Here is a 23,850-nt window from a genome sequence, read left to right as displayed (position 1 = left end):
AATTTGTGTAATTACTGGTGATAGAATCTCTTGTGCGTCCGCACGGGTAGGTAACTGCGTTATCGATAAACAAATCAAATTGAGGGTGGTCTTGTTTCGATTACAAAGTAACTATGACGTGATCTTTCATTAAAAAGTCCCCGTATCTTGACCAGCCGTAGATAAATAATAATACATAACGCATTTAAATAGCGCATTATGTATACAACGTATGTCAAGCGGTATTTGGTACTTCACTAGACGCTAAATAAAGCAGACGAAATATGTCTATGTTGCAAGTTTTATTTGGACCGAATGTAATGAACGACGATGAAATAAAAAATATAGAGCACATTTGTAGAAGGCATGACATAAAAATGTGTACATCATAAGCCGATAGTAATTAGCTATAATGCGTCTTTTAAAGCCCTTAAAAAACGATGTAATCTTAGCAAGTCATCCGTCAAAATTAGAACGATATACTAACAGGGTTGCTTATGAAGTAGGGTAGTTAAAAATATTGTTCCTAGTACGCATATTGTTTGTAGCTGTTTTACTTCACTTGACAGCAAAATAGTCACAATTAAACCTGACTACTTTAGTGGTGATAGGGCATCTTGTGAGCTCGCACGGGTAAGTACCACCACCCCACCTATTTCTGCTGAAAAGCACTAATGCGTTCGAGTTATAAGTGTGGGCATTTATGTCGTTGATGACTATGGGCTCCGGTAAAACGTTAACACTCTTGGTAGGACCTCTTGTGAGTCCGCACGGGTAGATACCACCAGCCTGCCCATTTCTGCCGTGAAGCAGTAATGCGTTTCGGTTTGAAGGATGGGGCAGCCGTTGTAACTATACTGAGACCTTAGAACTCATATCTCAAAGTCGAGTAGCGGCAATTACGTTGTAGATGTCTATGGGCTCCAGTTACCACTTAACACCTGGTGGACTGTAAGCTCGTCCACCCAACTAAGCAGTAAAAAAAACCACCAAGTAGGCCGTGAGCTTGTTCAGCCGTCCAAGCAATAAAAATTAAAAAGCGACAAAAAGCTCTGCCTTTAGTTGCTTTTTCTACAAAAACATTTTTCTCGTAATGTTCATTCACCGGTCCTCTCATTTGACCATAAATGGAATTTCTATCAGTCCAAATAAAGCTGCTTTCAGACTACGCTATACTTGTATACGCTATAATTTAGCAAAGAAGGACCTAATACTTATACTATACAGCATGGCGTTCACATTACGCGATATGATCGCAAGCATTTATAGTATAGTATAGTAATATAGTAAGCTTAGTCGACCACGATCTTTGAAAATCGAAGACCAATTTTATAGTATAGCAGCGTATAGTAAGCCAATAATATATAGTACAGTACAGTGTGAACTTGTCTATAACAATGTATGGTGCGCGATATTGTTGTGCTATGAGCTATATACTATATGCTATTGTATTATAGCGTAGTCTGAAAGCAGCTTGCGGTTTGACATAATAAAAGAGCCCCTAACTATACATTTGAAAAACTATAAGTAGAAATATCTATACGTGTGCGATATGAGTTCCGTGCTGCACTAAGCCTGACCTCAATCCAGTTTGATTGAAAGCGACGATAAAGTCAAAGGCGGTTCAAGTTACACGTGTATATTAGTGTTTACACAAACCGAGGGCTTGCCGATCGTCCCGTTAGTTTAATGGTTAGTTACCGGAAATACAACGGAGTCTGGGTTCGATTTCCGATCAGGGCATTTTTGTGTTAAGATATCGGAGACTGAGAGTTTTTGTGTTCTGTGATATTTGCTTCTGGCATCTGGTACACAAAAAATACCACAACTTGGGGTTGTTGAAACTGGAATGTATAATTTTACTGACATATGCCAAGTACAGGATGTCAGGAAAGTCTCTTTTTTTATTGGAAGGTAATAATTCTTTCAATGTTCCAAATTAATTAATTCTCTTTATAATAATTAAACTGTATGTATTGAGTTGCATTTATTTAATGTATAATAGTTTTCAGTATCGTTCTAACTTCTAAGTACGTATGGATATAATAAAAAAATCACGTTTGGCGCATTTCGCATACGTACATAAAATCATTATCTTCGAAGCTGTGAAATACTAAAATCATTACGTAATACCTAGTACCTAGTACGATTACATTTAAATTATGTTATTTCGAACATCGCAATAAAGCCAAATCTAATATTAGATGATACTCAAGAGCCGTCTCAAAGTCAAATTATTTCTTTTATTTAATTTGGGATCTTTCATTTAAAGTCAAAGTAAAGTCTGCCGTACCGTTCAAGAGCCACAGCCCTCAGAACAACAAGCCAAACAAACTCAGCGCGGGCTATATTGCATTTTTATTATTGTGGAAGATATTTCAGGGAATTCCCGGGACAATAGTTCAGATGACGTCGCGTTAGCTTACGTCAAACAGTTGTGAACTTTCTAAAAGCGTTAAAGGTAGTATAGTAGCATGTAAAATAATCTTGGGGAACTCAGCCCTAATGGCCGCGGGCAAGATTAAGACCGTTTTTTTCCTTCCTAAGCCGATCTAGGTCTAGAGAGACCATTTCCGCCTAACCTTAACAAGTAGGAGCTCAAACCTGACGATGTTGCTAACACTAACCCTAGCAAGAGCAGTGTTTCGCGGAATCTACGACCGGATCGGAAAAACGCGACCCAGTGAGAAGATCCGACGAGAAACTCAGTGGACTGTGTCTGTGGGTTAATTTACTTGCCGAGCTCTTCTTCGCAAGCGACGGGTTCGACGAGAACGATGACCGGTGCTTGGGGTACCTAATAGAATTAGTGGATCGGGAGGATCCGAAATTACATGTTTTGAGCGACGTCGACTGTTTACCATTCGGGGTCACACGGTTTTAATTACGCAGCTACAAGAGCAAGCAATTAATGAATATTCGTCCAAAGATTTTCTCTAATTATTTTTTTGTTGGTGCGTAGAATATTTCTGTCCCGTCAAGGATAATTCACACTTCGTGCCACAAATTATCATAAACATTGACATGAACAATTACGATTTCACGAGTCCATAAAACAAATCGGTGTTAGTTTAGTTTTATGGATGTTAGCCGTTTTCAATATACAACGGCGACGCCATAAAATCAACACAATTAAAATTAAAGGACATACGTTAAAATGATTAAAAAAGGCTTAAATATTATGCGATTTTCCAACAAAGTAATGACAGAACGTGACGTGTTTTTTTATTTTTATTGCTTAGATGGTTAGACGAGCTCAAGGCCCACCTGGTGTTAGTTAAGTGGTTACCGGAGCCTATAGACATCTATAACGTAAATGCCGACACCCACCTTGAGAAATGAGTTCTAAAATTCTCAGTACAGTTACAACGGCTGCCCCACTCTTCAAACCGAAACGCATTACTGGTTCACGGTAGAAATAGGCAGGGCGGTGGTACCTACCCGTGCGGACTCACAAGAGGTTATACCACCAGTAATTACACAAATTATAATTTTGCGGGTTTGATTTTTATTACACGATGTTATTCCTTCATCGTGGAACTCAATCGTGAATATTTGTTAAATACTTATTACATTAGAAAAATTGGTACCTGCCTGCGGGATTCGAACACCAATGCATCGCAAGATACGAATGCACCGAACATCTTATCCTTTAGGCCACGACGGCTTTGTTATTTAATTTTCAAATGAAGTTGTCGTACCCTAAGATAATCTTGGTTTTTCGTATCGAACAATGCTACACTAGGCTAGTGATCAAATCACGCTGATAGAAGTCGCTTTTACTAAGAAAATGTATACATAAGAACTGCTTACGAACGTTGAAGCAATAACATTGTGTGACATAAGACAAAACCCACCGTTTTTTTCCTCCCCCCGCCCCCCCTCAAACTGGTGATTAATTACGTTGGTAAACAAAGTCCTACCTGTTTCAGGAGAATCAGTCACGTGTTTCGGTTTCGCGGAAGGACGGGAGAGCCGTAACACAATCAAATTGATAAATAGAAATCACATCCCGAGGTGGAAGGCCTCATTCACGTTTTATTTCCTCAGACAACCATTTAACATCGGACGATTCGTGAACCCGCTCAAACGTTTATCATTCGGTTTATCAATTTAATTAACTGTTGATTAAGGTGTAATGCGTGCATATACGAAATTCATTACTCAATCTAAACAGCACCATAATAACACGCAAAAAAATTCGTTATATTTAAAATTTCAATCGTAACGAAAAAGTTTTTTTGCTTAAGAAATATTTACTAGACGATTTTTTTTTTACTAACAATCACGCCACGTTAACTGGTCCCGTGCCAAGTTCGTAAAGAACTTGTGTTACAGGTACCAGATAACGGAAATAAATGTAAGATTTTTTATTATACATAATATATTTAATATACATCCATAACCCTGGAAAAGACATTTTATATTTTTATCATACAAATATCTTCCTTTGGCGGGATTCGAACCCGCGACCCCCTTGTGTAGTGACCATGTCACTTACCACTACACCAGACGGCCGAATGGTTTATTGGTGATCCTAATTTATTATAATTTTAGAAGAGCAAGGTCGGTTTAGCCTTGTCGCTTATTGATTAGCGATGTAGCACACAAACAGAACTAATATAGCTCGGATCGTTAACATTCAATTCGCATTATTTCCTTGTACAACAGCTGTTACGAGCTGCTTCGTTTGTGTTATCATCAAATATATACATAAATCATCTCGACGCATATATTTTTGATTATTGAGCCGAGTCGCTCGTAATAGCATCCCACAATCTGTTTACTTTTACTAAAGTGTGTTCCATGATAGTAATTTCTTCTCATCTTATTAATAGTTGATTTAATGATCAATTATTTAGGATAAACACATGGGCTTTGGGTTTGATGCCCGATTAAATTTAGCATCTTTGTTTAATATGCGAAGTTCTCGTGGCCTAAAGGATAAGACGCCCTGTGTACTCGTGTTAAGCGATACGACTGCGCCGTAGTTCGAATACCAGGCGGCTAAATTTTTTTGCAATGTGCTATATACATATATGTACTCTGTACATATTGTTTTTTTTTTTATTAACTTTGTAGGCAGACGAGCATACGGCCCACCTGATGATGAGTGGTTACCGTCGCCCATGGACTTCAGCAATGCCAGGGGCAGAGCCAAGCCGCTGCCTACCGCTTATTTCTATGAGGAACAAAATAAAATGTAATAACAATGTATATTATGTATAATTATTAATTTTTAATAGCACAGTTACTTGTGATTGCGTGAAAGACGATATGTGTAAGAGGGGAGTGAGCGAAGAAATGGTATATGATAGAGGAGTATTGAAGGAGAAAACATGTTGCGCCGACCCCAGGTCACTGGGAGAAGGGTAGGAGAATGATTAATAGCGCAGTTACTGGTGGTAGGTCGGAATGTAAGCCCACCCGAGTAGGTACTACTACTCTACCTTTTTCTATCATGAAGTAGACCGGTGTGAACAGCTGTTATACAATAAAATGGAGAAAGACGTCTTTCACGTAGTGATGGGCTTCGATAACCATTTAACATTATACGGGCCGTGAAAAACTCATCTAGACAATAAACGAATAACCCTTATATACCGATACTATAAATGCAATGTTTGTTTTATTGCATACCTTTGTTCATGCATAATAAAATACTATTCCCGACAGCTATCCATTAACGCAAGCGAAGCTGCAAGTAAAATCTACAAACAAAAAACAATAATACAAATACGCGAAGCAAAAACTTTGTACCCCTTGTTACGAAAATTGCTCGGACGGAGGACTATGAAATTTCCCACACTAAACTTATAGAGAGTATAGAGGAGTGCAGAATGTTCATATTTTTTTACTATGGATTAAAAATACATTAAATCTATTAAAAAAACATTACACACATGTTTTTGACACACACACGCAAATATACTATTTTGTTTATTGTTTAATTTCTGTGGTCAAATTGGGAATAAATTAATATTGTTTCTCTTTAATATTATATGTCTGTAGTGTATGTAGAATTGGCGAAAGCTGTGATTGTAGAACAATGATTATAATAGAAATGATGATTATAAAAATGTGACAATATGACCATAATAGTGTTCAAACTTATAATTTAAATTAATTATGGTCGAATTTCGACCACAGGGCGACCACTAGTATTATCAATTTCGTATTCGAGGTCTAGATGTTTTTTTTTTTATGAAAAATACTGGAATGTTCGATTCAGAACATTTATCAGTAACATTACATCCGCTCGAGTGATTGGTCCCTCGACCGCACCTTCATCGTCTAGGATTTCCGCGTCACGGTTTTTGTGAGATTCGAGTTTTTTTTTCTCTGTCTACGAAACGTCAGATTCAGTTCTCCTGTCATTGCAAATATTCTGAGTCACGTTCGCGGCCCGTACTCGATGGTATTTATAGTTTACATTATATTCTTCATAGATATCTAAGTTCGCGCATACAAAATCTTAAGACTTCAATGATTCGCCTTAAACAACACCACTCGAGATAATTATTGTTCTTGCGGCACCGAGAATAAGTCCATAATATAATATTTAGTATTCTTTGTTTGTCGAAAGCATTTGAGGGTGCATTTTATGGAATAAAATGTCTACAATATTATTAATTTGATCTATTGTCCACATTGTATTACTTTAAAAACTGTCATCATAATATGCAGTATCTTAAAAAGTACTCACACTGACATGTTTCACAATATTTCACACCAGTTGCTAAAGGTTACCGTTGAACTTTTATATCTACCCATATCAGAAAACGTCTTCATCATTCAGTTCAGTTATAACGTGCATTCCAAAACCAGACCACTGCATATAATGTTTAAGGACTAAATTTCAAGTCACTACTTAATTTAAGGCATCGTCGATACGATCACGCTCGTCACAAAATACTTCGAACCTAATAATTTTATTTCAATAATAATTATTGAACTGATATCTCAAGGTGGGTGGCGCATTTATGTCGTAGATGTCTTTGGGCTCCAGTAACCACTTAAAACCAGGCGGGCTGTGAGCTGGTCCACCCATCTAAGCAATAAAAAAAAAACTTAAAATCTCACGATTGAAACCCCTAAGCGTATAATTTTCTTAAAATATATTGAATGTCGAAAACTTACATAAGTAATCTTAATGCGATTAACTATATTTTTATTTCAAAACACCTGCATTTATTACGAAAACATTCTTCGAATCCTATTTTAAACCTTTATTTATATCTTTATTCGTGGCTCTTTGTTACGAATAGATATGCTTCTTTGCGATTACGTGCCCTATCTACGCCTAGTTTGAATGACATTATCTGAGGCCAAGAACACATGCTTTTCCAGTTTGCTCAAGCCATTAAACTTGTCTCCTTACAGTCAAAAGCCGGGTCTAAGCAGAGCGAAACTTTGTTTTATTTATTTATTAGCCTGATGTGGGCAGATGAGTTCACTTCCCAAAAACTGGAGTCAAACGGTTACCAAAGCTACGAAGGCTGTTTCTGCCGCCAGATAATTTGGGGTTCTGATTTTGGAAGACTGGACAGTCATTGCTCTGATCGCTGAGAACATTCGAGATAAACTACTGTTACTATACTACTGAACAAACTGAACTAACACAAAATAAGTTGCAGGTTTCATATTGTTGAAAATTTATACAATTAAACTTGTTTATTTAACAGTGCACCACGAATACTGAAGATTTATTATCAAAATAATTATTAATAAATCGATACCACAACACGAATCGCAATTCAAAATCAAAACTACAATTAAAGAGATACAAAATAATAATCACATACTCGATAAATCAAATCGCATGAACAAAATGCATTCGATATTACGAATGCATGTACCTACGCATTAACCACGTACTGCTGACATGTAGCTCGGCATATTTGCTCAAATATTGCTGCTATTCGGTCGAAACAAAACCAACTTTGCGTAATTGAGCATTGATTCGATTTTATGTTAACAATATAGCACCAACATTTGATCAAATACGCCAGGTGAAATACCAACACACGTGTGTGTGTGTGTAAATATCGATTTTAATCTTTTTACATGCGGTATCGTGACTATAAATACATTTATTGAAAAACACTCTTAGAGGTTTTTTTAATTATACTTTTTGATACACATGGGTACACTTTCTTGGTCCTTTATGGCAAAACAATGCAAATCAATCGTGAAACTATGAATCAATTTTGACTGCTTAAATGGTTAACGTCCAACCTTGATCATTTTCATTTCATTAGTTACACCCCTAATTTATTTTTCATTACTTGACTATTCCAATTTAGGTCAGAGGATTTTAACGATAATACTTTAGCTGGAATTGCCCCTTAGGCTACCAGCAAATAGCTAGGAAAACAAAAAAAAATATACTCTGTACTCCTTTTAATTAGAATACACCAGAATACAATGCTGACCTCCTCAAGCTACTGCTGTCTGCTTTTACTTCACTCCCTGTATCCTTAGTCCTAGTATTGTATTTTCCTTCCTAAATCCCTAATTCCTAGGCAATGGAGCCCGAGCGGCTGCGTATTCCTAATGCGAAGCAGACTTATGTTCAAGTTTGAGGTAAGTGGAATCTATTACCCACAACAAATGCTGACGACTCCGATTTTTTTCCCTACTGTGATCACTATTCTAAAACTAGATCTGTCGTAAATTCCTCTGCTTTATCTTCTATATATATATAAAAATGAATTCCTGTTCGTTAGTCTCGCTAAAACTCGAGAACGGCTGGACCGATTTGGCTAATTTTGATCTTGAATTATTTGTGGAAGTCCAGAGAAAGTTTAAAAGTAGATAAATATGAAAATGCTCGGAATTAAATAAAAATAACAATTTTCTTTTGCCTTTGATGTGTCTCCCCCGTCGGACGCATTACTTTTGTTTGTTTTAAGTTTATTTTATACAAAAGTATAGATCTTTTATTTATCGATCGAGATACTACGAAGTCTGTCGGGTCAGCTAGTCTCAAATAAATATAAGTCTAAATAGATAGAGCATTTGCAGCATAAGTCTCCGAACAAAATGTTTGTGACCTCTGCCAAGATAATGCTTTCGACGTTCGGTTATGTGACCCTAACAGATTTAGGGGCTATTAAACTTTAAATTATAAAAACGTAAGCGTTCAAACAGCATGAATCATTATCAGGTCACGTATTACGTACACGAGTTTAACTGACGTGATATGAACACCGATATATGACACTGATAAATGTAAAAATATATAAACGAATATAATTATGAAAACTTTAATATCTTGATTATTTGTTGAACAATGTGCCGCCAACATACTCTGGCCGTGCCAACAGTAGGTAAATAATATCCACAATTCCTTAGTGTACTCACAGCCATTAATTTAAATTATTAAATTTATTGAAAGCTTGGAAGTCAGACCGCGTTCTCTTCGTCTTCTGCCAATGTAATATAATAAAAATTGGATATTTACGTCTTTGACAGTTTGTTTGTCCGTTGGTAATGTGTTGGCGGGTAGTTATTGCAATTGAGTTGAAACTTGGCAGCCGCTGCTGGCATCTCGGGGGAGGTTTCTGGCTTAATACCGTCAACCTGCGACAGATTCTGATGGCACCGCAAGGTCTCTCAGATCTAATTAAATAATAAATTTGGAAATATGTTTTAAAATAAATGTCCGATACGACAAGATGCATTATTAAATGTAGATATCATAAAACTTTAGAACGTTAAGAAACTTGGACCCAAGGCTGTGTCCTTAACATATAGCGATGCGATATTGGGTACCGTTAGCATAATAATATACTCTAAGTCATTGTGCAATCGTCTTCAAGTCGATGTCCATTAATTATATTATTAATATCCGATGAAACTTCCATCAAACTAAAGCCGATTTAATTAAGCAGATAATCGAAATTCGATTCATTTTCTATAAAATGTCAAGGCTCAAACAGTAAGTAAAGTTGGAGGGTAACAATTCACCATTTGATTTGTTACAGTAGGTTTGTATATAAGAGATAGAGGTATATAAGCCCAGGCTGTGTAGCGGGTAGCTATCACTGAGTACATTATATTTGATAGATACCCGAATCTCGCTAACAACATTTTCAAGATAAGTTTGCATGTATACAAGTCCACCGACAGTCTACCGAATAATGCATCTGCTCATCTGTATATTGCTTCTTAAGTCCGTACTAAGCTGGGTTTTATACCACAGTCCGTACCCAGTAGCTAAATGGCGATGCGTGTATTGAATTCGAACAGTGAATCAAACTTTGAAAATGAGCGATTTTCAAATGAAGTCTTCTTGAAAGTTCTTAGCGGTTGGCACGAGCAAGTTGCCACTGTGCATCAAATGGCCTGTAGGTCCATCTGATTTCAAAAGTGCCTAACGTCCACAAGGTCTTTGTGTTGATGCAAGACACGTGTAACGTTTTGATGATTCATAATTCAATACGACTGAATACCAACATTTTTATTTTTATTGAAACCATTTTATTATTTTATTTTTGTACTTTCTATGGACATTAAATTTGAAATCACATTCTTTGCATTGTTGAGGCAAAGTTTGGAATCAATAACTTAACTAAACACGCTTTGTATCGCGAAAATGAAAACCAATGTCGATTTGTTTTGGAAGATTTTGCTATCGACAGGTCGATGTACTTAATTACATTTGTTTACGTTATCCAAAAAACGAACTGGAAAATAAAGTTTTTTTTTTGCCCAAGACTCAAGTATTTAAGCTCGTCACTGCAAATGAACAAATACCTTCCATGACGGACTTAGGTTAATAATGTAATGTAATACTAAGCACTTCAACGTCTTTAATAATGTTTAACACTAAACACACCACAACGGGTCAAATGACCCATTTTAAACTTTACCATTGAAAATGCACGTATCATCTTATTCCTTTTGCACATTAATTGACTTCATGACTTTTTCTTACCAATTAACCTACAGTTATTATACATTTTTGTTTTTGTTTTGGTCTCTTTATTTTGAGTAATATTTGTCGTATAACCTTACTACCCGCTATGGTAGATATAGGTACCAGTAAGTGTTGGTATAATTAGTGTTAAATATACAAATACGAAAATTAAACTGAAAAGAACTAGTCACAGCAGAACAGTCTTGGAATGCGCGGCAATGTGAACTTATTGCCAAATACACAAATAAAAACGACCCAAATACGAGACAGACATAAATTCTCAAATTTATTTTAAAACACAGACGTTTGTTTGGTCTTGTTTTGCATGAAACGTTCCCTAGTAAATTCATATCTCGTACTTGAGACTTTGAAGCTTTGAAAGGCAAGTTCGAAGGACGTCAGTTCTGACAGTTTAAGCACCAACATCGACCCAGAAAGCTTTTATCTCTGCGAAAATTTGTGTCGTGGCTTAGAATTGAAATTCAAACATTATTTTCATATAAATGACATTTAGTCTCGACAAACACTTAATATCTCGTTAAAATACGCTAGAATACGAAGAAAGCTGTACATATTAAACTTTTTTTTTTAAATTAACAATCTCATTACAGGAGTCCGTCAACTGTAAATTTATTTGAGACTAGCTGTACCCGTCCGCTTCGCTGGGCATTTAAAATTAACATTATTATTTCTCACCCCCACAACGATTCTCATCATTGAGACTCGCGACTGGTGTAGGGAGTCCAACACTCATATAAATATTAGCCTGTCCATTAAGGTCATATCAGTGTTACAGGAATGGTACCACTGCCAGCGGAACCAGGTGAGATGGGCGGGAGCTTTGTCCGGGCCATATGGCATGGAGTGTGGCGTGAGGCAGGGGGGGCTGACCTCTCCTTTGTTATTTAACTTGTACATAAATGACCTTATCGGTGAGCTCAGCAGCACTCATACCGGTTGTCATTTTGATAGTGTATGCGTCAATAATATTAGCTACGCGGACGATATGGTGCTGCTGGGACCATCGGTAGGTGCTATTCGTAAGATGCTGGCTATATGCGAGACCTACGCTGGGGAGCATGGACTGACCTACAGTAAAGCAAAAAGTAAAGTTCTGCTTTTCAAGGGTAAGTCAGGTGCACCTGTTCCAGTTTGTGTTCCTTCAATTAAATTATATGATGAGGAACTGCAGAGAGTGACCAGTTTTAAGTACCTGGGCCACATTGTAACGGATGATTTGTCCGATGACGCAGATTTGGAGCGGGAGCGCAGGGCATTGGCGGTCCGAGGAAACATGGTTGCCCGTAGATTCGCTCGGTGCTCCTCCCCAGTAAACATTTCTTTGTTTAAGGCATTTTGCCAATCGTTTTACGCGAGCAGTCTATGGGTGAATCATACTCAGCGGGCTGCCAGGGTCCTGCGCGTTCAGTATAACAACATCTTCAGGGTGCTATTGCGGCTGCCTCCCTACTGCAGTGCGTCGCAAATGTTTGCTGATGCCCGGACGGATGGCTATCAAGCTATAATCCGAAAAAAGGTTGCCTCTTTTTTAAGACGAGTGAGAGACAGTAGTAATGGCATCCTCGTGATGATTGCTTCTCGCGCTGATTGTCCGATCCAACATAAATGGATGTGTATAATTACCGGACAAGACTGACATATCCTTATTATTATTTTACTCTTCATTATGAAATGTGTATGATTTTCTTTTTTATTTTATTTTTTCTCCAAATTAATTGACTGATTGACATAATGATAGCTAATATTGACATAGAGTGGTTACTACTGTATTGATATAATTATGTGTTTCTAATTCATTTCCTTTGTATATTTAATTAATTGAATTAGTATATTGTTCATTTTCTATTTGTATTGTTGAACTGTTTGTGTGCTGACTATTGTATTATTATTATTTTATGGATTTTTTCTGAAATAAATGTTTTATTATTATTATTATTATTAAGTACATGTATTTTCTACATGAATACCAAGTTTCAAGTCAATCGGATGCATGGTTCAGTAGTTATAACGGAACATCCGTAAAAACCACTGTAGATTTATTTATATATTAGTATAGATAATTTTCTTGTGTTACTTCTATTATATTACTTAAGATTGACTTGCTTTTATAAGATCGTGCATTCGCAGAAGTGAAGCATCGCCCGACAAGACTTGACGCCTGTGTCTGCGATGCTTCGAAACGAAATATTCGTACCGCTTTGCGCGACAAGGACACCAAGCGCCATTCCTGCCTATACTACCCGAAAGCGTTTTCAGCCAGTACCCAGAGTAGCCGAAAGTTAAGGCGTCATCGAATATATACGGTGTTAATAAATTACGTAGTTGAATAATATATTTTTTCATTACCTATTCGCTGGTAGCCTAAGGGGCTATTCCAGTTACGCTCGGGCTGGTAGGTGAGTCTACGGGCTCCACCTGAGTGATTTTTCTAACACTAGCTCTAGCAAGAGAGAATCTACCACCAGATCGGAATCGCGACCCACTGAGAAGATCCGACGAGAAACTTAGTCGGCTGCTCTCCATAGAAAGCGACGCTAGCAGCTTGAAAAAAATAAGTATATTAAAATTTATCCGCCCGCCACCGGAGTAGAGTTCATCCATACTACCTGGCCACTGTGGTCATCCACAGTGCGTTTCCAGAGATCTTTTTTGCCACGTACCATCAGACTATGGAATGAGCTCCCCTCCACGGTGTTTCCCGAGCGCTATGACATGTCCTTCTTCAAACGAGGCTTGTGTCGAGTATTAAACGGTAGGCAGCGGCTTGGCTCTGCCCCTGTCATTGCTGAAGTCCATGGGCGACGGTAACCACTCACCATCAGGTGGACCGTATGTTCGTCTGCCTACAAGGGCAATAAAAAAAAAATTATATTATACTGATGCCGAAAATGTATTCTAACAGCTTAAGCTTCGAAAATTTTGTTGTAAATCCAAAAAATAGTTACCAAATAAATTAGAATTAGTGAATAATTTTAATAACAAACTCAATTGTTCGAGTTTAAGTAAATTGAAATATCGAATTACTTGAAAGCATTAACATTACCGCGGTTCTCTTGAGGTTATCGGCAATCAAAATACGCTAATGAATGTCGGACGGCCCCTTACTTTCACAAAGTGCACTTCTTAGTAGCATGAGCATAGCGATTACAAATTGTAATCGTAAATAAAAATTTGGTGCTTACGCTATGGTTGTGAATTTCTTCGAACACGCCTTCGGGCCATTGCTGTTTTCAGATTAGTCCACATTACAATCGATCCACATGACGGTTCTGAAGCTATGTATGACGAAGAATTATGTATAACGAATAGACGATCTTGAATGGTAAAGGTCTTTCGACCGCATATTTCAGAAAATCAGGTTCAAAACAAGCCTGATTTCGGACATGACACACATATTTTTCGATATTTTGTATACATCATATTGGTTGTTAACAAGTGTTCGGGGGCAAGACTTCGGCAAGCACTTAGCACTAGGACAACCGTAAGCTCCTCGCCTACTATGTATTAATATTTTTAGTCAGGACTTTTCCGTACATAGGTTTCCAATAGAAACCGTCAGACTTAGATACACTCGAGCGGTCTACATCCAGCGTATTCTTGCTTAACTTATCTAGTTGCCTATTCGTGTTGACGAAGGGTGTTCCAATTCTCCTTCACATGATCATTCTAAAATTATACAGAACTTTTTTTTTTCTTACAAAGCAACTGTGTGACAAACAAAGGGCAAAGCACACAAGGGTTAAAACGATGTAAATAATAATAAACAACAGCGAACGGTCCTGAGCATACAAAACTTCATGCGATCGGTTGCGTAAGAGGCAGTTATGGGATTACAATGGCCGTCACATACGGAGCATGCTACTTTTATGGTATGGCCGTGTGTGTGGGTATGTAATCAATCAATTGAAATGTTATGCAATTCTGATTGAAAATATGCAATTTCAAACAAAACGGAACTCCATCGTGTCAAATAAAAATTCAATGAAAAACGCGACTTTACTACAAAACGAGAGACAAACAAGCCACTGAAACGTTACGAGGAAATTTTGCGCGAAAAGAAAAACTTAACTAGTCCGAAGACATTTTTAGAATATAATATGTTGGCATTTTACAGTTTATATTTTTTTCTTTTATTCTTCTACTTGCGTCGATTATCATTAATGGTGAGAGTCGGGGCCTTTATTAATAATATTAATAACATTTTCTCGTTGTTCTGTGACATCTTTGCAAATCCTCGGGTGCACAGATAGCATCGTGGATTGAGGTGTTGAAAGTAGAACGTATCTTTTCCGACCGGCACATTAGATTTTTGTCTCTCTCTTCCGCAAAGCTTGCCTGTTACCAGCAGATTTTTTAAATTGTCACCTATCTTTCTGACAACGTGTCCTGATAACTCAAAAATCCTCCGCGCACATATATTGCTGAGCTGCATCGGAATTTTACGCTCGATAAGTATGGAGGCGTTTGTTCAGTTTTCCAATAAATCCCGAGCATTTTCCTCCAACAGCGCCAAATCTCAAACGCTTCGATGCGTTGACGATAGGCTTTCTTGAGGGTCCAAGTATTTTCTTTTACCTATTGCAAATTCCTTTATTTTATAACCTTTTTTAGTAATTATGTTTCTTCTATCTTGTTTTCTTTGGACTCTGGTTCCGATTAATAATACTTTACATGCATTTATATGCAAAGTTGAATTCGATTTATACGCTTATCGCTCGATCCTTAAGTCCGGATTACTATTTGAAATTAAGAACTCGAGTTTGACACGTTCTCGAAGGTTTTTAAGAAACGCGAATCAATAATCGGTTCGCGTAAATTACATTTTTATGCTCGTGTGTGTGTGTGACTGTGAAAGATTTATGTTTTTACAGTGTAGATTTTAATTCTTCGTGAGCATGAAAATTGTAAGTTCGATCACTTCGTTCGTCTAGTTCAGTACTGACTGGTGTACAACAGTGTTCGTGTTCGGATAAAAAACAAAAAAATAAAATTTAAAATCAAGATCATTGGTTGAATAAAAAAAACTAAAGGGTCGCGTGAACAGAGTTTTAATTTTACCAATATATGTACGAACAGAATAGTTGATATGCTCCTAACTGCTAAAAGCAATGTGTTTTGTGCAAAAACGATATCATTCAATGCGTCATAATGAATGCTCCGCAGGCTCTGGCGTTATAAACTATGTACTACTATTATTATACATTTAAGCTTAATACTATTATGACGCCTCAACAACTGCAATATACCTGTGGCGGTAGCTTTCATAGAACACAAGATACTACCTACCATACCATCCCGCCTATTTCTGCCGTGAAGCAATAATGCGTCTCGGTTCGAAGGGTGGGGTAGCCGTTGTAACTATACTGAGACCTTAGAACTTATATCTCGAGGTGGGTGGCGCATTTACGTTGTAGATGTCTATGGGCTCCAGTAACCATTTAAAAGCAGGTGGGGTGTGTGCTCGTCCACCCATCTAAGCAATAAATAAAAAAAGATATTCGCTATTGACATTTTCAAGATAGGCTTGTACCTAGTCAGGTCATAAATTATGTCACATGTTTAATGTAAAATAATTGAAACAAGTTTATTCATTATGTAACCATTCATATACCAAAATGAACTTAACAAAACCTAGATTCTTATGCCACTAAAGTTTATTCAAAATGACCTCCGTGATTTTAAGTACAGGCCTTCAATCTGCGCGGCCAGTCGTCTATCGCAGCACGATCGAGGTCCATGTCAATATCGGCGGCTGCCTTAATCAAGGAAGTCTTGAGTGACTCCAAATTGGGATGAGGCTTTGAGCACGCCTTTTCCTCCAAGTGTTGCCATATCTTGTAATCTAACGGATTCAAATCTGGACTGGAGGAGGGCCAGTCTTCGTGCCGGATGAAGTCGATTTCACGCGCCGCCAGCCAGTCTTGTGTGCTCTTCGCTCTATGAGCTGGCGCCGAATCTTGTTGGAATACCCAGTGCCTGTTATTGAACATGGTATGAGAAACAGGTTCCACAAGATTCGTCAAGACTGTATTTTGATACACAATTGCATTCGTTTTTACACCTTTCTCACAAAAATGTACCTCTGTTAAGCCCCAATAAGAAACTCCCAACCATACCATGTGCGAGGATGGAAAATGACCTCGTTGGACACGCGGAATACGGTTGCTCGCTTCTTCACTACTGTGTGGGTACACCTTATCATTTTGTTTGTTGTAGCTCTCTTCTACGGTAAAAATTTTTTCATCCGAAAAAAGAATTTCCCGATATTTTTTTCCCGCGTACCGCTTCAACAAAGCGCGGCATCTCTTCAGTCTCAGGTCCATTAGACGAGCATTCAAACGATGTCCTGTTTTTTTTCGATATGCCCGAAGCCCTAAGTCTTCATTTAACACCATTTTCACCGTGGTTCTGCTTAACCCCATCTGAAGGGCCAACAGTTTCTGCTTACGTTTGGGATTTCTTTGAATTCGCGCCTTCACAGCTTTTATCACTGCTGGAGTCCTAACAGACCGAGGGCGACCACTTCTTGACCTGTCATCTACACTAGAGTCTTCATTGTATCGTTTAATGGTACGATAAAGGAATCTTTTGGTTATATTAAAATTTTTCAGTATGTTAAAAATTTGAATTGGCGCGTAACCGCAACGATGCAACGCAATAACTGCAACACGGTCTTCTTTAAGCGTCCACTCCATATTTAAAAAATGAGTAAAATTCTAAAAGTATACATTTTTATTTTCATGAACAATTCGAAATTCGAATTCAATAAACGTTTTTGTGGCCAGCATTCTAAAAGAAAAGTTTTTACTGTGTGACAATACTTATGACCTGACTAGTTATATATATACAAGCAAGTATATATATGTAAATACAAATTCTAAACAATAACACTCGGAACGCCGGTCTACCGAGCAATATCACCCGCTCAGTGGAAGATCTTTCCTTTAACGTTACCCCCAAATACGTATTTTGGTGCTGGTCCCGATTTTTCATATAAGGTACTTTTTCTGAGTCTTCAGTCAGTGCCTATAGTAAATAGCAGACAAATCGTTAATTTATTCTCACGTCAATGGCAGTAAAATCAAAGTCTAATGCTTACCGCCCGGATGTGCATAAGACCGGATCGGTCACCGTAAAGAACACAACAAAACGCTAAGACTCAACCTTATTATCACATTTAAAAACCGCTTTATTTTAGTATGACGGTCGACTGATTCAGTGGCGCAGCAGTTAGCAGCCCTGACCATTGCGCTGAGGGTCGCGGGTTCGATTCCCACATCGGGCAAAAATTGTGTGATGATCAGTTTTGTTTGCTCTTTGGGTGTTTATTATCTATATATGTGTATATTTAAACGTATACAAGTATGCTTATCAGTCTGTGATACCCATAACACAGGAGAATGCTAAATTGGGGCCGGATAACCGTGCGTGATTTGTTCCCAGTTATTATTATTTATTTACATTATTTAAATATAATTGTTGTTACTATTTAACGGTAAAACTAAAGATTCGATTGCAGTTTTTAATTTCATTTTATGCAGGATGTATATGATATTACGAAGTAGGTAGAAACCTTGTTCTCTTCCTGCGGACGAATGCTCAAGACAGGAAATGCGCATGAAGGTTTGGCGCACGCGTGTTTATTTAAATAATGTCTGTATTTTCTAAAAAAAAATCCCTACGATTTTGTAATCAATATTTTTCTCTTCGATCTGTTTCAGTACTTATTGACCGACTTCAAAAAAGGCTCAATTCCAATGTATTATTTTTAGGTGTGCTACTTCCAAAACTTTTTTCTAGGTGAACCCATTTTGATGATTATTTTTTGTTTGAAAGCCGGTTGGTTCATCTCATGTGGTCCGGTGTAAATTTTATCAAGATCTAACCAGTACTTTTTGAGTTATCCTTAATTATAATGCACACTTAATTGCAAACAACGCAAAGCAATGCAAACTACATTGGCGATATACTTACTCATTTATTTTGTAGAAGTTGCTTTTTTTTGTTATTTTAGAGGTTGTTTGAGAGCTCCAGCTTCATTTAACTACTCTCAGTATCTTTTTCTTATTTTTTCCCTTATCCCACTAATGTGGAATTGGCGTAGAATGTAGCATGTTATTGTGCTGGATCATTGTGCTGGGGTTCGGCATAAGTTTTAGGATCGGCCGCGGCTGTCTGACGACCATTTTCCTTGAGTTTATATCTCCATTGGACCATCAAATAGATTTTCTTCATCATTATCTTGCCCTTCTCCTGGGGTCGGCGCAACATGTTTTCTCCTTCCATACTCTTCTATCATATACCATTTCTTCGCTCACTTCCCTCCTACCCATAACGTCTTTCACACAATCCATCCATTTCTTCTTAGGTCTACCTCTTCCTCTAAATCCTTCCACATTCATAGTTAACACTTTCTTAACAACCTCATTTTCATTTCGTCTCATCACATGTCCATACCATCCCAAAAATAGATTTTCTTCATTTATAATAAATAATATTTCACATAATTTTAAATCAATTGCACAATGCATATATATTCATAAGCGAAGTTCCGAAATGTGCACATGACTTTAAATTTTTAAATTAACTCATGAATATTAATATACATTTTTATGTTTATTAATTTATTGTAAATTTCGTATATGCGACCTCGGTTCTTTTAAATGCGATTGTTTAACATGATTTTTATTTAATTCATTAAGCATACAGATTTAATATTAATAATAAATAAATATTTACTAACAGTCACGCCACGTTAACTGGTCCCGTAATAAGTTCGTAAAGAACTTCTGTTACAGGCATCAGATAACGGAAATAAATATAAGATTTTTATTATACACATACACATATTTAATATACATCCATAACCCTGGAAAATACATTTATATTTATCATACAAATATCTTCCCTTGGCGGGATTCGAACCCGCGACCCCCTTGTGTAGTGACCATGTCACTTACCACTACACCAGACGGCCGATTTAACTAAGTTTTGTTTTGATCATCCTTAAACATTAAAATTGCGAGGAATATTTATTCATTATTTATTGTTGTGATATATCATGACACTAGGACATATCAGAACCTTAGAACATGCAGATATCGACAGCTGTTCTCAAAGTGCAAGTTCTGAAGTAAAAAAAACCATTAGGCCTTAAAAAAAATTTACAATCTATTATGAAATAAATAACCGGGAACAAATCACGCATCCAGCCCCAAATTAGAATTCCCTGTGTTATGAGTACCAGAGATTGACATACTTATATACGCTTAAACATACATATTATTATATAGATAATAAGCACCCAGACTAGACAAAGACCAAACAAACATGTTCATCACACGAATGTTTGCCTGATGCGGGAATCGAACCCACGACCCTCGGCGCAACAGTCAGGACCGCTAACTACTGCACCACTGAGTCAGTCAACTATTCGGATTGCAGTTTCACGATTGAGAAGAAGCGTAGGTCTATCTCTATTACAAATCTAACAAAAACTACATTTACAAGACATTCATTAGAGTTTCTAAATCAGTACACGTGGGCGTACGTACAGTAGACGAAGTAACGGATTAATAATATACATAAATATTTTCTTTACGATTTCGAATGCTCTTCGCTTAACAATGTCGAACAAAGAGCCACTCGACCCACATACAGGAATTAATAATATCCGCTTACAATATTTTTTTACATTACTCAACACATACCTACACACTTCTCGGTACAGTTATATAAATGATGACAGAGAAGCCAGTACCAATACATAGAGAGAAAAAAAATCCTCAAGGTGAATTCTCAAGGAGTTCGGCGTCAGTCGCGATTATTGCAACGTACCTGATCGCCTTATTATTTATTAGCTATCTTAGTTATCGTTTCCTAGCAGAGAAGGTTTTTTGCAAGGTATTTACTGGTGGTAGGACCTCTTGTGAGTGGACGCGGGTAGGTACCACAACCCTGCCTATTTCTGCCGTGAAGCAGTAATGTGTTTCGGTTCGAAGGGTGGGGCAGCCGTTGTAGCTATACTTGAGACCTTAGAACTTGAAGATCTCAAGGTAGGTATCAATTCGTTTAGAGATATACAAGTATTTATTCTACAAGTATTTGACATCTACCCGCAAAAAACATAATTTTCAAAATTACTAGTGGCGTCGTGTGAGCTCAACGGGCAGGCAACCACCACGCTGCAAATTTCTTTGAAGAGTGGGACATTGAGACATTCTATTGAGGTTTGGACCTCCGATCTCAAGACGGATGGCGGCATTGATAGTAATATCCGTAAGCTCCAGTTACCACTTAACACTGTCCTGTGGCTGTGGGATCGTTCACTCATCTAGGCCAAATTTATATTTAAAAAAATATTATATGCTAACACGGGTCTCTCTTTCTAGTGGGCAGATGCTCTTACAACTGAGAAGGCGAAATAATACTACGACTGATCACGTTTTTAGGTGACATCACTAAGCACTCTTCTATTATGTACTAGCGACCCGCCCTCGCTTCGCTTCGGAAACTGTAATTTATTATTGATTTCTCCACTATTTAATGGGTGTTATTATACATATAAACCTTCCTCGTCAATCACTCTTATCTATTAAAAAAAACCGCATCAAAATCCGTTGCGTAGTTTTAAAGATTTAAGCATACATAGGGACAGACAGATATAGGGACAGAGAAAGCGACTTTGTTTTATACTATGTAGTGATATAGAACATTTACGATTCATTGAATCAAACGAAATAATCAGAAAAAACAAACTTTTCTGAAAATCGAATTATAAAATGATTGAATTAAACTAAATTTCAATTTACCAAAACAAATTTTAGGGATCCCATTACTAAGACAAAATCCACGTACCCTTCCTATACTGAAAAGTTCACGCAAAAACAAGACAATGACACTTTCGGACTTAACGCCATTTCGTAATAAACGTTGAGGTCATTCTCTTAAAAACCGAGAATTAATAAGTCGCAGCATTGACCTGCGAGATTCGAATCTCCAGTATCAACATCTCAATTGGTTACGGTCGTAAAAATTATTGGTCAGTCATTCAATCAATGTTTTATTGAGATCTTTTTAGATATCTCCGTATACTTTTGCTGGTATCTGGTATTTGCTGGTATTTGCTATAATATCCTATGGTGATCATATGAAATATGTAAGCAATGTTACTTTATATATGATGGATGGTGGGGCTGCCATGATACGATACAAGATTTCGACCTCATGTTCAAAGTAGGTGGCGTTCACATTTTACTGGTGGTAGGACATCTTGTGAGTCCGCACGGGTAGGTACCACCACCCCGCCTATTTCTGCCGTGAAGCAGTAATGCGTTTCGTTTTGAAGGGTGGGGTAGCCGTTGTAACTATACTGAGACCTTAGAACTTATGTCTCAAGGTGGGTGGCGCTTTTGCGTTGTAGATGTCTATGGGCTCCAGTAACCACTTAACACCAGGTGGGCTGTGAGCTCATTCAGTTGGCACTGCTAACCACTTCACGCAAGATGGGCCATGAGCTCATTCATCCACCTATGCATTTAGAAAATAAATTTATTAACTACAAACCATTAATAGTAACCACAATCTTTCTTCGTTCATTTTGAATTCCAAATAATTCTTTGTACACTGTGCCTATTTATGTACAGTGATAACTTTATATAGTTTGGGTAATTAACAATTGTAAATTTAATTTAGCAGATAAATAGTAAATTACAATGACTTCTGGATAAACAATAGAGTTTGTTTATTGTGCATTTATATGTATACAGTGTGGTGGAACTTAGTGATGAATTCAGCATTAGTATTTTCCATTAAGACTCAAGCCTCACACTAAGGCCAGAGGTTCACATGGTTTATTAACATATGACTATAACAGAGAAGAAAGTTTTAAGAAGCTATAGCATTCTTATGTGCCAACATCTTTGAAGAAAACATTACTGAGCATAGAAGACCATTAAAGCCTCCCAAATTATGTTAGTTACTTATCTTTAGGCCATGGAGCAATAACTGATATTGCCTCACCACTCAATACTAATTAAAAGCGAACTTAATTCATAAGCAACAAAAATTCAGATTTTTATACTGAAAATTATATTATAAATATTATTTTTATAATTCTATTAAGTAATAAGTATAGGACTTTGAGAGAAAGAGAGAGTATTCTTTATTGTACATCAAAAAAATAAAGAACATGAAACATTACATACAAAAAAAAGTACAATTGTTGGTCTTATCACTAAGAGCAATCTCTTCCAGAAAACCATCAAGTGGAGAAGAATCACTTGGAAATGGTATACCTATCGATTGAAATATATATACATACAACCACACATACACATATAATACATACACAAATAACTTAAATATAGATTTTTATAAAAATATACATACAAATTTGAACAATCATGACTTGACTATGACTTTCTGTTTCATGCAACATCTTTACAGTATACAGAGTTTCAGTAAAATTATTAATAATTAACTAGAAACCTACATAATTGATGTATCACTTAGATAAACATGATAAGATAATAATTACGCTTATTACTTACTAAAAAACAATAAGGCTAATATTTCTTTTTTTTATCACTTGATTAGGTTTTACTATCTTTTTTATTATAGTAGCACAAGATCTCTTTATTGTACAGTGGCACTAAAAAAAACATTATTTAATAAGGCCAACTTGAACTTTATAAATAAAGAATACTTTTTATATGCAAAAGAATAAAATAGCAAGAATAGCAATCAAGTGTAAGAAGAATGATGTAGTCACAAGCTATATAGTGAAAAAATAAAAACTGGCCTGTTTCACACAAAAACATACAATGTGCTACTGTTTCACAGGGCAGCACATTGTATGTTTTTGTATGTTTTACTTATTATGGAATGCAAAATCAAAAAATCTCTGGACACTTTCCATTTTTTAT

General features: G+C 36.8%; 2 protein-coding genes across 2 annotated transcripts in view; one reads left to right on the top strand and one right to left on the bottom strand.

Annotated features, from left to right (window-relative positions):
• LOC114253106 (E3 ubiquitin-protein ligase RNF19B) overlaps nt 1-23,850 on the bottom strand; it is an 81,976-nt gene that overhangs the window by 56,987 nt on the left and 1,139 nt on the right. The gene's annotated exons all lie outside the window — the stretch shown is intronic.
• Nucleotides 11,687-12,853, top strand: LOC149502851 (uncharacterized). Its single transcript, XM_089728169.1, has one exon. It carries the CDS (start codon nt 11,763-11,765, stop codon nt 12,558-12,560), a length of 798 nt encoding a protein of 265 aa, XP_089584295.1. The 5' UTR covers nt 11,687-11,762; the 3' UTR covers nt 12,561-12,853.

Source organism: Bombyx mandarina, chromosome 06 (assembly GCF_030267445.1).
Source record: "Bombyx mandarina strain Sakado chromosome 06, ASM3026744v2".
In the NCBI taxonomy this organism is placed as follows: Eukaryota; Metazoa; Arthropoda; class Insecta; order Lepidoptera; family Bombycidae; genus Bombyx; species Bombyx mandarina.
The sequence above is the reverse complement of the archived record's forward strand: the minus strand, read 5'-3'. Positions and strand labels throughout refer to the sequence as shown.

What these genes read in the sequence shown, in the direction of transcription:
- LOC149502851 (XM_089728169.1), top strand. Translation starts at nt 11,763, where the DNA reads ATGGAGTGTGGCGTGAGGCAGGGGGGGCTGACCTCTCCTTTGTTATTT.